The 15,033-nt window shown below is 43.7% G+C and overlaps 1 protein-coding gene across 3 annotated transcripts in view; it reads right to left on the bottom strand.

Moving 5' to 3' along the window:
* Positions 1-1,911: 1,911 nt before the first annotated feature.
* Positions 1,912-15,033, bottom strand: part of ADPRHL1 (ADP-ribosylhydrolase like 1) — a 39,331-nt gene continuing 26,209 nt past the window's right edge. Inside the window, exons 8-9 of one of the 3 annotated variants that reach the window (XM_074909874.1) lie at positions 13,585-13,786; positions 1,912-6,396 (exon numbers count right to left, since the gene is read on the bottom strand). In XM_074909874.1, coding sequence (XP_074765975.1) covers positions 6,313-6,396; positions 13,585-13,786 — 286 coding nt within the window. In that variant the 3' untranslated portion in view covers positions 1,912-6,312. Of the gene's footprint in view, positions 6,397-8,274; positions 13,787-15,033 lie in introns of those variants that run through there. The other 2 variants (XM_074909866.1, XM_074909857.1) reach the window with 2 other exon arrangements.

The following is a 15,033-nucleotide window of genomic DNA, read 5'->3' as shown; positions in this document are numbered from 1 at the left end:
TGACTGTGCCATGTGTCTGCTTCCAGGTGAATTCTGAAAACGAGGGCCCGAAGTTAATAGGAAATAATAAATGTAATCTTCAGTCTGAGTTTCAGCATTGCCTGGAAACTTCACGGAAGGTCTTGGTTGCAGTCAGGTAGGCAGTACATCTGCATACATACATATACTTGTTGCAGACTGCCATGACCCAGATAACTTGCATATCACATATACAAAGACAATCACCAAGGTGAGGGGAAAAGTCATTCATTCCCATTATGCAGATGGAGAAGCAAGGCATAGAAAGAAGCTGATTCTTTTGATGTCAGAAAGACTTACTCTACTGGGGGGGGTGGAATCAAGACTCACCTGTGTTTTCATTATATTTTCTTAGGAACAGCTTGTGCTTAAGTGCTTGCTCCCATGTGGTACTTGTACAGGTCTGTTTCTTCTAATTAGTGACATTCAGCTTCTTACTCGCTCCTGCCAGGAATCATGCTCCCACACACTTTACACAAACCTTTTTTGCCTTTTTCAAACATGGGTTGTACAAGACAGAAAAGAGAAACACCAGAGGAACATCAGAAGTCCCCAGGCAACTGCTAGCATCTGTTTGAGTTGCTGCTCCACCAAACATACAGCTGAAAAAGTGTTGCCTCTGTATGGGATCACTCTGATAACCTGTGTGCTCACATGAGTTGTCTCCCACTGCAGCTCTGCCCACTCTCCACTGCAATTCTCCGATTCTCCTGCTCAGTGGCCATCTCACGTACACATGTCACCTGGAGAATTAACACTGAAGGAGCCAAAGTGGAGATGAGGTTCAGCGGCGTTGGTTGTGGAAGAGGAGTCAGATGCACAGGACAACAGTGACTGTGGGTGAGCAGCCTCTGCCCTGGTTTCCCTGTGCTGCTCGCATCCAGGGGTAGGCCTAGGCTGTGTGCTTGCGAGACCCTGGCCACAGCTGGCACCCAAGCTTCCCCATGCCTACAAAGTGTGTCCTCTGTTTTGCAGGTGGGATGCATGGATGGATTAAGTGCTGACAACTGCAGTTTGCAACAAGAAAGAACAGAACTAAACTCGGTTCCTCCAAAACATCTTCAAAAGGGACAAGGTGAATCCTCATCAAGATCCCTCTCTTCCCTTCACCAGCGTTTGTGGGAGCTGAAGAAAGGCCCAGCTTGGGCAAGGGCCAGGAGTCTCCCCAGGGTTTGCTCCTCACAGGCTAGCTCCAGGTTTGCCCAACTGCTCTGGTGAGCAGCAGGCAGGGCTGGGGCACTTGCAGGTCACCCTGGACCACTCTGTGGGTAACTGTATTTCCACATTCAAAGGTTCAGTTTTGCTTGAGATTCATGTTCCGGAGGGGTCAGCATCCAGCAATCTCAACAGTAAATTCCTACTCCTTCCTGTTAGATATGAAGGAGTAGCTGCCCAAGGCCTTTCTGCAGCTCTAATTAATGCACTAATGCAGCCACCAGGTTACTGGCTTCCCCTGCCAGCCTCAAATCACGGATAGCCAAACTTGATCCAGCCCTGCTGCAGCCCCAGATTCATTTCAGGTGTGCATTTAATCACTCCCATCACCAAGGATAAGCAAGATAGGCAGTCATGTCAGGTCATGCAACCCTGGCTGGCCAACCTCACTCTACGGGCAGAATGGGAGGAAGAGGTGGTTGGTCCTACCAGCCAGGTCCTTAGCCTGTCAATGCTCCTGTTTTGGTGGCTGGAGTCACCTCCCTGACACTCATCCTTCTCTTTGGCTGGGTCTGAGGAGCCAGCAGGAACAGGGCAGCAAGAACCAAGCTACATAAAATGCAGCTTGTCATATTCTTTTCAAAGCCACAATATTTGCAGAATTAATGCTTCACATTTTCTACCTATTCCCAGCTGTCCCATGAAACTCAGCATGTGTCAGCTCTCTTGGGCGTAAGGAAAACAGTTTGCATACTGATGAGATACTTACAGGCGCTGTTTGTCTTTGTTTCTCATGCTCCTTCCTTGATAATGACAGAATGATTACAAGATCATTATTTTGTATGCTTTTATTATTTTCATCTTCTCAACACACAAGTAAGACTCAATGGCACAAATAAGTAACCCATCTAAGAAGGAAAACAGTTTTATTAAGAAATCTGTATAGTCTGACAATGGTACAGACTTTCTTGTTACGTGATGGGTGTAATTTAAATGAGTTAATAAAGAAGATGTCTTTTGGGGATTTCTGTTCTTCTGTGATAAGCATTCTGGAGACAGTTGGAGCTGAGAAACATTTGGTGCGACCTTATCTGGATGCTTGGATCACTGCTGCCCACAATGTTCCCATTCTTCAGAAGAATGAAAGTTCTCAGTAACTGGAGCTAGCAATCCAGAGCTACCTTTGGGTAGTGCATTGTATTGCTACAAATCTCAAGTGACACAAGTATTTCACTCTGATGGTGTAACTTGGCTAAACACAGTCATTTCTTGGTAAGGAGGGACTGCCTCTGCAGTGTCCAAGAGTTTTCTTCCTTTGATTTCTTCCAGAAGCCTTGGGGAGCACAGCCATGGGAAGGATTCACCTTCTTTTTAGGCTGCATTTCAGCCACATAAAAACTCTCTCACCTCCCTCCAAGAGCTAGAGTGACTGGCTTAGCAACTGCCATGGTGCAGGCCAAAAAAGGTGTGTGGTCTGCAGAAAGCGGTTGCAATTCTTTGTGGTAAAAGCAACCTGCACTGGCTGCATTCACCCACAGGGCTGAGAAGAGCTGGCCGGTCCCTGCACGACAATTCACAGCCATTTTTCTGTATATGTGGGGGAAAGTAGGTACCTGTGAAACTCTCTTGTATTTCAAAATCTGAGTTAATTTTTTTAAAAGGGGCTTTGGTTGCCTAACATGAGGCATCTTATGAAAGGAACGTGATTTTCGGATAGTGAGTGCTGAGCATTTTCCCAGAAAATCAGATCCTTTAATAAGGTGTCCCATATTGGATATTTGGAGTCACTAGCCATTTTCAAAAATATAGGTCCTAACAGATATTTGATAGCTTTTTGAGGATAACCAGTTCAGTGCATTATAGTTCTTTATGGCTTTATTGCCTCAAGAAATTTTCCCTCTGGCAGTGCATTTCTGCCGTTACATGACACACATCACTGAAAGCCTGCTGTAGCATTTGCTTGCCCAGTGAAAATTCTCCCATTTAATGAAGTTGTTCTTGCACCTGCAGCATAGTGAAATACAAGCAACTGGAGGCATATTAAGGACAAACCAAGTAACAGGAGGTGTCTAGCAATTCTCAGAACTGTTTCAGGTCCTTCAGGTAGTAAGAGGGAAAATACTGACCTGCTGCTGCTTTGGCTATTCGGTATACAAACAGTCTTTTAGTTGGCAGAAAAGCAGACACCCAGCAAGATTTTTTTTCCTATGTTGGATGTTCTCATCAAGGAGTGAGAAATGTTCCATTCTATAAAAAGAGATGCTCATGGAAATGAAAAAAAGAAATAAAGCTTGGAGGACATGATGCATTTTGGAAACCATATAGTGAGTAGTTAAAACTGCTTCTGCTAATATCTGATAATACCCCTGTGGTTATTTCTCAGGTAACAGAGATTTCCTTTAGTGTTCCAGATCACCCCCCCACCCCAAAAGCCCTAAGAATCCCTAGTTATTGCTTGTAAGATTTCTCTGGTCACACAGACAAGCTCCTTTTGGATGGCGTGCACAGGAATAAGAGAAAAAATGGTTCCCTAAATTTCCCTATGATTCCCATAATTATTCCCATTTTTCCTCTGCATTCATCACCTCTTGCTTGCAACCCGCTTTACAAATTTAGCCATTAGGTGGAGCGTTTCTACTGTCAGCAGCCCAGGGGTTTAGTCTGTGGCATCTCCCGGATGGGAGATATGCTTTACCGAAATCCTGAATAATCCCTGTGTGCTGGGATCTGCTGGATGCAGGTGGAAATGAAACAGCTAAAATGGGGAGGAAAGTGGCGTTTTAATATGAGGTCTTTTCCATTATCTTGAGTGCTTTCTTCTATTACCTCCATTGACATACAAAAAAAGTGCAATGGAGAAAACCTGAGACAGATCATGCAAATTAAGGTCTTGGTCTCTATCGTTTTTGTCATGTGCAATGTGTTAAAGATTGAGAAACAGCTCTAAAAGATGCTTATAAGTTACTAAGTTATTTCACGGTTCAGAGCCAATAATGAACATTCATTAATTTTTTGTTTAATTTGAACCATTTGAAATCAGACAGCACTACCAGGACAACTGCTTCTTCCCAGTGTTGGGGTCTGCAGAAAAGTAGTGACGTGTTTCCCAATTTTGATGTGGACTGTTCATGCCTTGTGGTCAGCACTGGCCTGAGTTCTGCCACTGGCTAATCTTCGCAGGTCTTGGGATCTTTTTGCTGAGAGTAGCGATGCTTTATATGCCCACTTTCAATTAAAAAAAAAAAAAAATAAAATCAGCAAGTGGGAGCTCTTTGTTATAGTTTCACGGAGACAACACTCACCCAGCACAGCTTAGCAGCCCTTTCTGAACTGAGAGGGGAGAGGGAGCTCTCAGCCCTTCCCCTGGGCCCTTGGAGCATTCTCGGTGCCTGAAGCCCCAGAAATACAGGCATCACATTCTCTTCACAAAACTTTTGGAGAAAGTGGTGTGATCTCTTTACAAAGCTGGGGCTCTGAGGCCTGTATTTGTCCCACTCAGCCCCAAGTGCCTCAGCTGAGGGCTGTGCTGCTGTAGGAGGTGGAGGGAGAGTGAGGCATGTCCAGAGGGCAGTTGACCTAGTGCCTAGTTTGGGACCAAAGGGAGAGGTTTGTCCTTCAGTCAAAAATGCAGGAGGATGCATAGGGCTGCTGGAGACGGTGGGCATGTGTTGACAGTGGGAGGGAGACTGTACTACCACACTGCTATGCAGGTTTTTTTGGGTCTGTGCTTGGCTACCTAAATCACCACAAAGCTATCCTTTTGTATCCCATATTACTAAGCCTGTTTGAGAGGTGTCCTGCTGAAGTGCTAGGGGAGGTTTTTGCTACGGCTAATTAGAGAGGACGTAAAAAATTTGAAATACTTTGCTGATGGCTGTTGCTGGAAGCCTTCCTGGCTTCTCTGCTTGCCCCAACCTCTACTCCACCACCTACCACCAAACCGCCCCTCAGACCTGCTTCTTTAGCTGGGACCCTTCAGGTGCCCCGGCTGCAGCTTGGAGTCAGGACTCCTTTAAAAAAGTCCTTTGTTAAGACTTTCAAAAACTCCTGGAAAGCTACACTTTAGAGAATCTGAAACAGTGGCCTATGCCTGGGGAAATGACACTGTCATTCATTTTGCCCAGTCCCCTTAAAAATTTCTCTCTCTCTGAGAGGCTAATTCCGTAAGAGTCCAAATTTCAAACTATATTACTGCAGAGGGGTAACCTTCAAAAACCTTTTCTACCTGGGCTTTGTTTTTTCTTTCTTTACCACGTGCCTTGCTTAGTTTTGATTGTCTGTCTGTATCTGTAGCTAAGCCAGGGATTTAAAGAAGCATTACTAAAACTGGCCAAAAAAATCCTGCTACATTTAGTGAGGGCTAAGGACCTAATGCCTTCAATGACCTTGAGATATGTTTGCCTTAAAAGTTGTGGTTTAGTAAAGCAAAGGTTTGTAGTGTGGTGGAAGGAACAGAACTGTACAGAATTATACCCACCATGCAAAAATACAACAGCCCAGAGATGTGCCAACAAATGCATCAAAAATATCTGTTGCCTGTTCAGACAAAGTGAAACAGGAGCCTGAGAGGGCTCCCTTCACAGCCTCTCCTGTGACAAGGTGGGAGATGAGCTTAGAGGGGAGCAGAAGCACAAGACCTTGCCTCCCAAGGCAAGGGAGACTGGGAAGGACTCCTGGGCACTGGGAATGAAACTTTATTTTCTGTTGTGTATCTCCCTCAGGCAAGGGTCTCACCAGGCTTTAAGCCTTGCCATTTGCACATGTTCTGGCACAGTTGACATAGATCTGTGTAACCCTCCTCAAACTCATTTCTGAAATACTAATTTGTGACATTTCTTTGCTTATCACCAGTGCTAAATTTCCTTCCAGCATGATCTGGAGTGGCTTGTTTTGGGCTGTTGACTGCAAGACACACCAATCTGCTACTGCTCTTCTAGCTTCACTCTCTCCTTTCCTGGAGGATTAATTGTGTTAGCTCCTGAAACTCAAAACTCAGTGATTTGCTTAAGTGAGGCATTACCCCTAAGGATGCATTTAGTGCAAATCTGTCATGTTTTAAGTGCACTTCAGGGAGGAATGGTCAATTGACTTGGATGGATGATTTATGTTTTATTAGCAGAGATTAAGGCATGCAGCAACCTAAAAGTTAATCCCCACAAGATGACTCTGCCTGTGTTGTCCTGAATACAGGGTGCTGCATCTGAGTCTTCTAGTGCTGTATCTCTGTTGAGAAGAACAGACATTGCAGGTGTAAACTGGAAGAGTTAAAACTAGCTCTCCTTGTGGGTATCTGCTTAATATCTGACAAACAGAAGTCCTTTAATTTGTGACAGGTAGTGATCTTTCTAGGTGTGAATAAGGGGCTAAAAAAATCCCCTTTAAATTTATTTTAGAAGATTAGAAAAAGAATAATTAAAACAGCTTCTCCTGTGCTGGCTGGAGAAGCCAGCTAATAGAGAATATACTATTCAAGTCTGGTGCAAAAGCTTTATGTTGTGAAGACTTTTCTCAGATGAGAAATGAAATCATGGACAATAAAAAGCAAATTATGGTTTAGGTTTAGTACAAAGTGGCCTTTATGGTTGCCAGCTCATAAAAGCTTTGTGGGCGAAACACACCTCTGCTCAGAAGAAGGTACCTTCAATAAATTCCATTTAGCTTCTATTTTGAGGACTGGTGTGATAATACATGTGTGCTTTTCATTTTGTGAGCCTCCAGATGCCAGGAAGCCTAATTCTTGGCATGTTGCAAAGGAAAAGAAATCAAAGTCTAAGCCTTTTCAGCAGCCAGGGGACACAATGTTCACGTCCCCTCTTCCTCCCGCAGTGTCCCTGGCTGGGCCAGCCCAGTTGTCACGTATGTGACTCATGTGCATTGTGCTGGCAAACGGGTTGGATCTCAGCTTGCTGCCAGCCTGCTCTCGTCCTTGTTCCCTTGCTGGCAGTGGGTCAGGGCGCTCGGCCAACCTGGGCTGGAGGAACGGCCAGCCCTTGGCTGCACGGAGTGCAGTTGTGGAGAGCGTCTTAAAAACTGAAGGGAAGTCACTGCCATGGGGGAGAAGGGCCTCACTTGTGTAAAGCCTCTCTCTTTCTGGATAGGTATACAACTTTCTGAAGGTGGGTCCTTAGGATATGCCTTTAGGGTTCCTCCACAATAAGTTTTAACCTGAATGCATGGTTACAATGCTAAATTAAACTGGCATATGGGAGAGTAATGCTGCAAGATTTCTCTGTCTGTCACAGCTTTGCTATGACACACAAGGCAGCAACCCTTCCCTCACTTCTCCAAATCAACTTTCATCACACACAAACTTTGTGCAGAAGACACTAGTGCTATAAACACAAAAAATCGTATTCCATTAGTAGGATTCAGTGACACTGCTGCTTCTTACTGCTCCGTTTCACAATGTGTTGTAAAAAACCCCACTTCCTAAGACTTTGAATGTGAGCTGTGGCACCTGCCTCATGTCTGTGTGCCCTGGGAATTGAAGTGGGACAGATGTCCAAGGAACAGCTGAATTGCCCTGGCAAGGTGTTGAGTCTCTCTGACTTACATTGTCCTCAGGAGAGGTCCTCAGGGCCTTTCAGTGTCGAGCTTTTCTGAGCTCTTACACTTGTTGCATGTTCATCTGCAGTAATTAAGAACCCCTTGAAATGGTGTATCTTCACAACAATAACGCATACAGTGTATGGCCAAAGTGCAAATAGCTTCAGAGAAGGTTAAATCACTATTTTTCCAATGTTAATATTAATGAGGCTGAACATTTGCATTTGTTGTAAAACCTCTTGTAGCATCAACGTCCTTTGAGGATTTTTCTGCAGATAAATGAAGCATTCCTCTCCTTCCCTCACTACTTCTGCCAACAGCGTCACTCAGTGCAGCAATAGATCAACAGTTCCTGTTAATCTGTGAAAAGGCAGAGCTTAGAACAAGCGCTTTTTGACATAATTAAAGCTGACACTGCCTACCACCATTCCTGGAAGAAGTACTAACAGAGTTTCATTAGAATAAGTAAATACAAATGGAGTTCACCCCGAACAGTCGTCTTTGTTACAAACAAAACCCATTAGTTAGCAAGGAGAGTCTGGAGCAGGACTGAATTCGTGCTGATCTCAAAGCCCTTCTCATATTTAATTTATAAACTGATGATTAATTCAGTGATTAGCTAATTCACTTGCAGTGATTAATTTAATTCATGTCTTCAGGCTAATGTTTAAGAAAGGAAAAAAGCCCAGCTCAGATAGATGCACATCAATGTCCTTGTGATTAAAAAATGATAATATAATGCCCTGGAGAGTAAAGGAAAAAAGAAAGATTGAGAGAATCGGTAGCATGATCACTTGTAAGTTCTTGCCTAAGCTGTAGACGTATTTTTTAGCTGTGATGTTTAAATGTGTCAGTTACTCTAATGATCAGTGGTTTGAAAGATGAATCTAAGGGTCTTTCACTGTAGCTTTCCACTGTGTATTTTGAGAATGACGCTGCTTTAGAGCAGTCCTCTAGTTCTGTTTTTTTCTCATTTGTTTTGCCAGCTGCCTGCCAGCTCCCCTCCCTTTCAGCAACATCTTTCTCATGCCTAACCAAATTCTTTGATGAGAGCACTTGGTACTTCTTAAATCCAGGCTGTTTTTTACTATTTCCAGCAGGATTTTCCTCATCTTTTGAAGCAACATGAAATGAGGATGATTTGGGGGACTTCTCTGTATTAAACAAACTGGTATCTTTTGGGACAGTATTGCTTTTACAATTTATGCCACCACTTGGCAATGGAGCTTGATAGCTCTTAAAGTTGCTCACAGGGCCTTCCTTTCCTGAGCCATCATTGCTGTGCTTCTCTGACTGAGCTGAAGAGCATGGCTGGTATTTCTCTCTTCTCCCAGGTCCACTCTTCTTTTCTGAGCCACCAGTTTTGTACATTGTTTTTTCATCAGGTGGTAGAGGTGATTGCTTCTTTTTGGCTGTGGCATTCTTTTCTTGAGGCTTCGCCATTGAATTTGAAGATGGGGACTGGCACACCCCAGAACCTAGATCTTTCCTTTTGTCTTTCACAGCACTCGCACCAGGCTTTGTAAAACTTTCAAATACAGTTTGTTGTTTTTCTCCTTCTGGAGTATTTTTCTCAGGCTTTGTTGACTTACTTGAAGGAGGTAACTGATGGTTACCAGAATGCTGGTGTTTATCATCCTTTTTTACATCCTTTGATTCAGGTGACCTGATGTCGTCTGCTGCTCGTGTCTTTTGCTTTTTATCTCCTGAGGTAGTTTTCTCTTGGGACTTCACCACTTTCTCTAAAGAGGGTGACTTCTCAGAATTTGGATCTCCATCTTTTACTGTTACATCATTAGTACCAGGTTTCTTAAAACCGGCAGAAGAAGATGTTTGTTGCTTTTGTTGTGGAGTATTTTCTTCTTGAGGCTTAACCAATGTTTCTGATGATACTGATTGGTACTTCCTGGAACTTGGAAATTTGTTCTTCTCTTTTGCGGCATAGGTATCAGGCATCACAAAATCTTCACATCTTGTTTGTTGCTTGTCTCCTCCTGGAGTGTTTTCGTCATGCTTTTCTGATTTTCTTGAAGGGGGTATCTGGTATTTCCCAAAACACTGGTGTTTATCATCCTTTTTTACATCCTTTGATTCAGGTGACCTGATGTCGTCTGCTGCTCGTGTCTTTTGCTTTTTATCTCCTGAGGTAGTTTTCTCTTGGGACTTCACCACTTTCTCTAAAGAGGGTGACTTCTCAGAATTTGGATCTCCATCTTTTACTTTTACATCATTAGTACCAGGCTTCTTAGAACCGGCAGAAGAAGATGTTTGTTGCTTTTGTTGTGGAGTATTTTCTTCTTGAGGCTTAACCAATGTTTCTGATGATACTGATCGGTACTTCCTGGAACTTGGAAATTTGTTCTTCTCTTTTGCGGCATAGGTATCAGGCATCACAAGATCTTCACATCTTGTTTGCTGCTTGTCTCCTCCTGGAGTGTTTACCTCATGCTTTTCTGATTTTCTTGAAGGGGGTATCTGGTATTTCCCAGAACACTGGTGCTCATTATCCTTTTTTACAGCCTTAGTTCCAGGTGACCTAGTGTCCTCTGCTGCTGGTGTCTTTTGCTTCCTCTCTCCTGAGGAGCTTCTTTCTTGGGACTTCAGCAGTTTGTCTGAAGAAGGTAACTGGCTCTTCTCAGAGGTATGTTTATTCTGTTTTTCAGCTGGCTTAGTTTCAGGCTTTACAAAGTCACCTGGTGACATTTGCTTCTGTGTCTCTAGTGGGGATGATTTCTTGTCTTGCTTCACCAATGGATCTGATAATGGTATTTGATTTTTAGGATCACACAAAGTATTCTTCCCTCTTTCACAGATCTTTTTATGCTGCACTGGTTCATTTTTCAAATTATGAGGGGTATTCTCCTCATCAGTAGTCTTGTTGTCCTGCCTTGATGTATTTCTTGGTGGCATTGAATGATTCTTGAAGTTTGACTTGATGTTTTTCTTCCCTGCACTGTCATTTGCATGTTTCGTTAGTATGTTTGATGAGGACAGGTGGTGTTTCCCATTATTGTCGCAGATATTTTCATCTACTGTCATATCATGTTCATGTTTCAGAAAATCTCTTGAAGGTGTTAGAAGCTTCAAACTCTGCCCAGTATTTTTCACTCCTTGAATGTTGGTATCATGCTCTGATGAAGGTAACTGGGATGTTTGAGGTCTATGAGCATTATTCTGATCTGAAGTGTTATTATCATGATCCACTGTATCAGTTGGTGTGAATACTTTTTTATCCTCAGATTTATGCAAGACATTTATGTCTTCTCTCTCTTCTGTCTCCATCCCATCACTCTCATGCTTCATGTCATCATCTGATGACAAGAACTTATCCTTTTTATGTTTGGAGACCTCATTTCTACCCTTCGCATGATTCTTTTGGTCTGAGATCAATTCAGTTGGTGAAGGAAACAGGTTCTCTTCCAGCATATCACTTCCTTGCTTCGTGGTATCATCTGAAGTTAGTGTTTGTTTCTCCTCCAAGGGTAATAGGGGCTTTCTTGATAGTGTGGTTTTATTTTCATCTTTTCCTGGCTTCTTGGTTGAAAGTGAAAGACAGTTCTCAAGTCTCTGACATGTATCTGTCTCTTCAGATGTAGAGTTTTCATCTTCTGTGGCATTATTTGGGGACAGCACTTGGTTCTTAAAATCACATGCAGTTTTCTTCTCCACCATCATATCATTCCCATGGCCTGTCAACTCATCTGAAGAGGGTGATGGATGCCTCTCACAGCCATGTCTGGCATGCTCATCTCCCACACCACCAGGTCCCTGTCTCACTGTAGGTGGAAAGGAAGGGAAGGGAAGATCTGTAGGTGGAAGGGCTGGGAGATTTCCAAGAACGCAATGGATTCTTTGTCTTGCAATCCCACTCACTAGTGTTGGTAAAGAGGTTGAGGAGGGTGACTGCCATGCCTCAGTGTCAGGCCCAGGCATCTCATCTGCAGTGGCCTCTTCATGCTCAATGAAAGATTTGGATGGCTTGTGACAGGTCTCCAGGTCAGTCAAGGTACTCTTGTGCAGGGCTTGATTGTTTGAATGATTCATCATTTCATTTGATGAAGATAATTTGTTCTTCCCAAAATCTTCTTCTGCAATATAGGAACTGTGCTTCACAAGGTCACCTGGCAAAAGGCTTTGTGTCTTTTCCAAATGATAAGGGATGTGTTCTTCTTCTGCAGCACCAGGCTTCTGCTCCTGGCTCTCATTTGGGGACACTGTGGGTTTGGTCTGATTTGCATCTGGATTTGATATGTCCACACTGGAATTACCAAAGTTATTTTGTCGGCTGAGCATTTGAGGAGGCTGTGTCTGCTTGGTTTTGGATTCATTTTGCATTTGGCTGTTGGGTGTTTTATTCTCCTCATCCTTTTTAGTTGGGACTTCACTATTATTTTTGATAGAAGTAGAGGATATTTTGTTTTCACTGTGATATTTTGCTCCTTCTTTGGCTTCCTTAGAACATCTGCCTCTTAAACCTGGTGCCTCTTTTTGGACTACTGGTGGCCTTTTGCCAGAATCTGGTGTTAGGAGAGTTGGCTGTTGATCCTCCATTGGAAGGTCAACTTCACAAGATGCTTGAACTCCTGGAGAGTAAAATGGCAGAATGTTTTCCAGTGCTTTATGCTCTGGAAAACATTTTTGGCCTGCAAAGAAAGGATCCTTTTCTGACTCTGTGAGCCCTGTGTCAGCTTCCTCTGAGCCGTATAAGTACATAGTTATTTCAGGAATCTCACTTGTTTTAGTATCCTGAGGACTTTGTTCATGGGATCCTTCAGCTGTGCTACAGTAAGGTGACTTTGAAGGTGGGCTGTCTTCCTTAACATGTCCCACAGCATTGGTAATCCCCAATAGTGAAGATGTATCGTGTCCAGTTGGCATGTTATTCCCGTTGCAGTCTAGACTACATTCAAACAAGGGAGGATTGCAGTCTGCAAAAGCTTTGTTTTTATGGATAGTAGAAGAACTATTTAGATTAGGATTAAAGCTTGTTCCTTGCTTTGTGAAATCTATTTTAGCCTCAGCATGGTCCTTTGCCTCAGACATGGCCTCAGGTGCCACCAGTAACTCTTCTTTGTCCTCCCTGTTCTGTGCTGCATTTGCTAGTGTTTTGTTCTCACCAGGCTCTCTGTCCAACCTCCCCTTTTCCTTCAGTGGTGTGTCATGACTGAAAGGCTGCTTCACAGCGTTATTTTTTGACCAGCTCCAAGGATGGTTAATTTCAGTAGCGATGCTGAGTCTGGGCACCGGGACTGTGGAACACACTAAATATTGGGACTCTGGGCTGTTTAAACCTGTGGCTGTCATTGCTGCCACGCGCAGCACTCTGACCTCTGGCTTACGAATAGTTTTTCTGCTCAGAAAGTTTTTAGGCTTTTTGTCACCTTTGCGCAAAAGTGATGCTTTCACCTCTGCAGCTGAGCAGAGAGTGTTTTGTTCAAACTGCTCCTTCAGTTTGGACAGGACTGAACTTCTGTTGACTATTTTTGGCAAACCACTGTTTGGCCCCTTCTTTTTCCAGCTGGAAGACTTCTCCTTGGCTTCTTTTTCTTCAGCAGCTAAAAATTTCTTCAGGATGCTCTTCACTGTGTTTTTCCCACTCATGCAGGTCCACCTTGCTCTTTCACAGGCCGCTGTCTCTGCACCCTCCTCTGCTGCTTTTCCATCTCCTTTCCTGTCTCTGCTTCTGTCCAGCTTGTTACCAGCCCTGCTCACCCACAGCTTCTCTTTAATGACCAGTTTGCCAACTTCTCGTCTTTTCTTGGTGTATGGCTCGCGATTGTTGTTTAGAAATCTGGACCGCAAGAGCTGAAATCTGGTCGGATGAAGGCCTCTGTTTGGATCTGGATGTGGCTGGTTATAACTCACCTTGTTTTCTTTACCTTCTGCCCATTTTGTCCTCTTGTTGCTGAGCTGTGGATCTCCGACCGCGAGCTCGGTGACGTACAGCAGCAGGCTGCTGAGAACAGCAAAGGCCCCTTGCTCTGTTGCCAGCCTATTGAGCTTCTTCTTTAGCACCAAAGGGTCTACCAGCATCTTATCATCTCCACAAAAGCGTGTGCTTTTGGTGCTGTGCAAGAGAAAACAGGAATGTTCCTTTCAAGTCATCAACATTGCTGCTACCTCCTTATTTTGCTTTAATGGCATGCTGCTGTGCATAAAATGGAAAAAAATAATTTAGAACTTCTCAAGAGAGTTGTCATTAGTGGCCTGTTAAAAAGCATGCAAAGTGCTTTACAAGCTTCATGAGGCATGGTGTAGCAGGAGCGTGCAGGGCTTCACATAGTCCCACACGTCACCGTTGGCTCTCTCTTCTGTGTTTTGTGGCCAGTGGAAGCACTTAGGGAAGTAAGCAACACTAGTTGGAGTTCCTCTGTGCCACTCCTCACTCATTTAATATTATTGTGTCCTAATGCGAGGGCAACATCAAAGGTGTTTTCCTCTCCTGCTAGGTAAACGAAGGCAAAGATAAATATGATGAGAATGCAGTTAGCAGGAAAACATGGTTCTGTCTCTGGGTTATAAAAACAGTCTCAAACCATTAAAACAAGATATCAAGGCTGAGAAGCACAAATGTGCCACTGATAGTTTTTGCTATTGGTACAGGTTAGAAGTCAGTAGATATCTCTCCAGAATTACAAAAAACACCACAGAAGTTGCATTATTTGCTTTTTGATAGCATTCAAATCCCACATCAGGACTATCCTCTTAAGTCTACTTTGTGAAGGATAGCACCACTACAAAAACCCTGGCAATGTCCCTTGAATACAGCCCCCTTTAATTTGGAGGAAGAAGGCTGGTATGTTGGACCTATGCTTGAGTTTGAAGAATCAGGTCCTTGGACAGCTGGGGATTTAGTCAGTGCTTTAGTTGGTGTGGATCAGTTACTAAATAAAATACTGAACTCAGCACAAAAGCTGGAGTGTGAAGTCAATAACAATAGATGAGGCTAGGAAGGAAAAAAGCGAGAGGTGTCGGCTTTCTGACACCTCAAAAAGCTGGAAGGTTACTTCACTGGGCAGTGAAATAGTTTCATGCACAGAATGCAGCCTGCATACCGGGAGGGGATTAATTTTTATGAGCAGAAGTGGAATAAAATTCTTTAAATTAAGCCCACACGTAGAAAATGAAGAAAGGCTGCAGAGAGGCTTATCCTTTAGGGAGTGTCAGCCTCAAAAGGTTGGGGAAGGCCCAGCTGTGCCCCAGCAGCTGGTACCCCACAGATGCTGAAAGAAATTCGACCTGGCCCCCTACTGTGATATTATGGAGGCTGTTTGCAAAGTGGGGGGCTGGTCCTCATCCAGTTGGGTCATGACA

Source organism: Athene noctua, chromosome 1 (genome assembly GCF_965140245.1).
Source record: "Athene noctua chromosome 1, bAthNoc1.hap1.1, whole genome shotgun sequence".
Classification (NCBI taxonomy): domain Eukaryota; kingdom Metazoa; phylum Chordata; class Aves; order Strigiformes; family Strigidae; genus Athene; species Athene noctua.
This window is presented reverse-complemented; position numbering and strand designations above follow the sequence as displayed.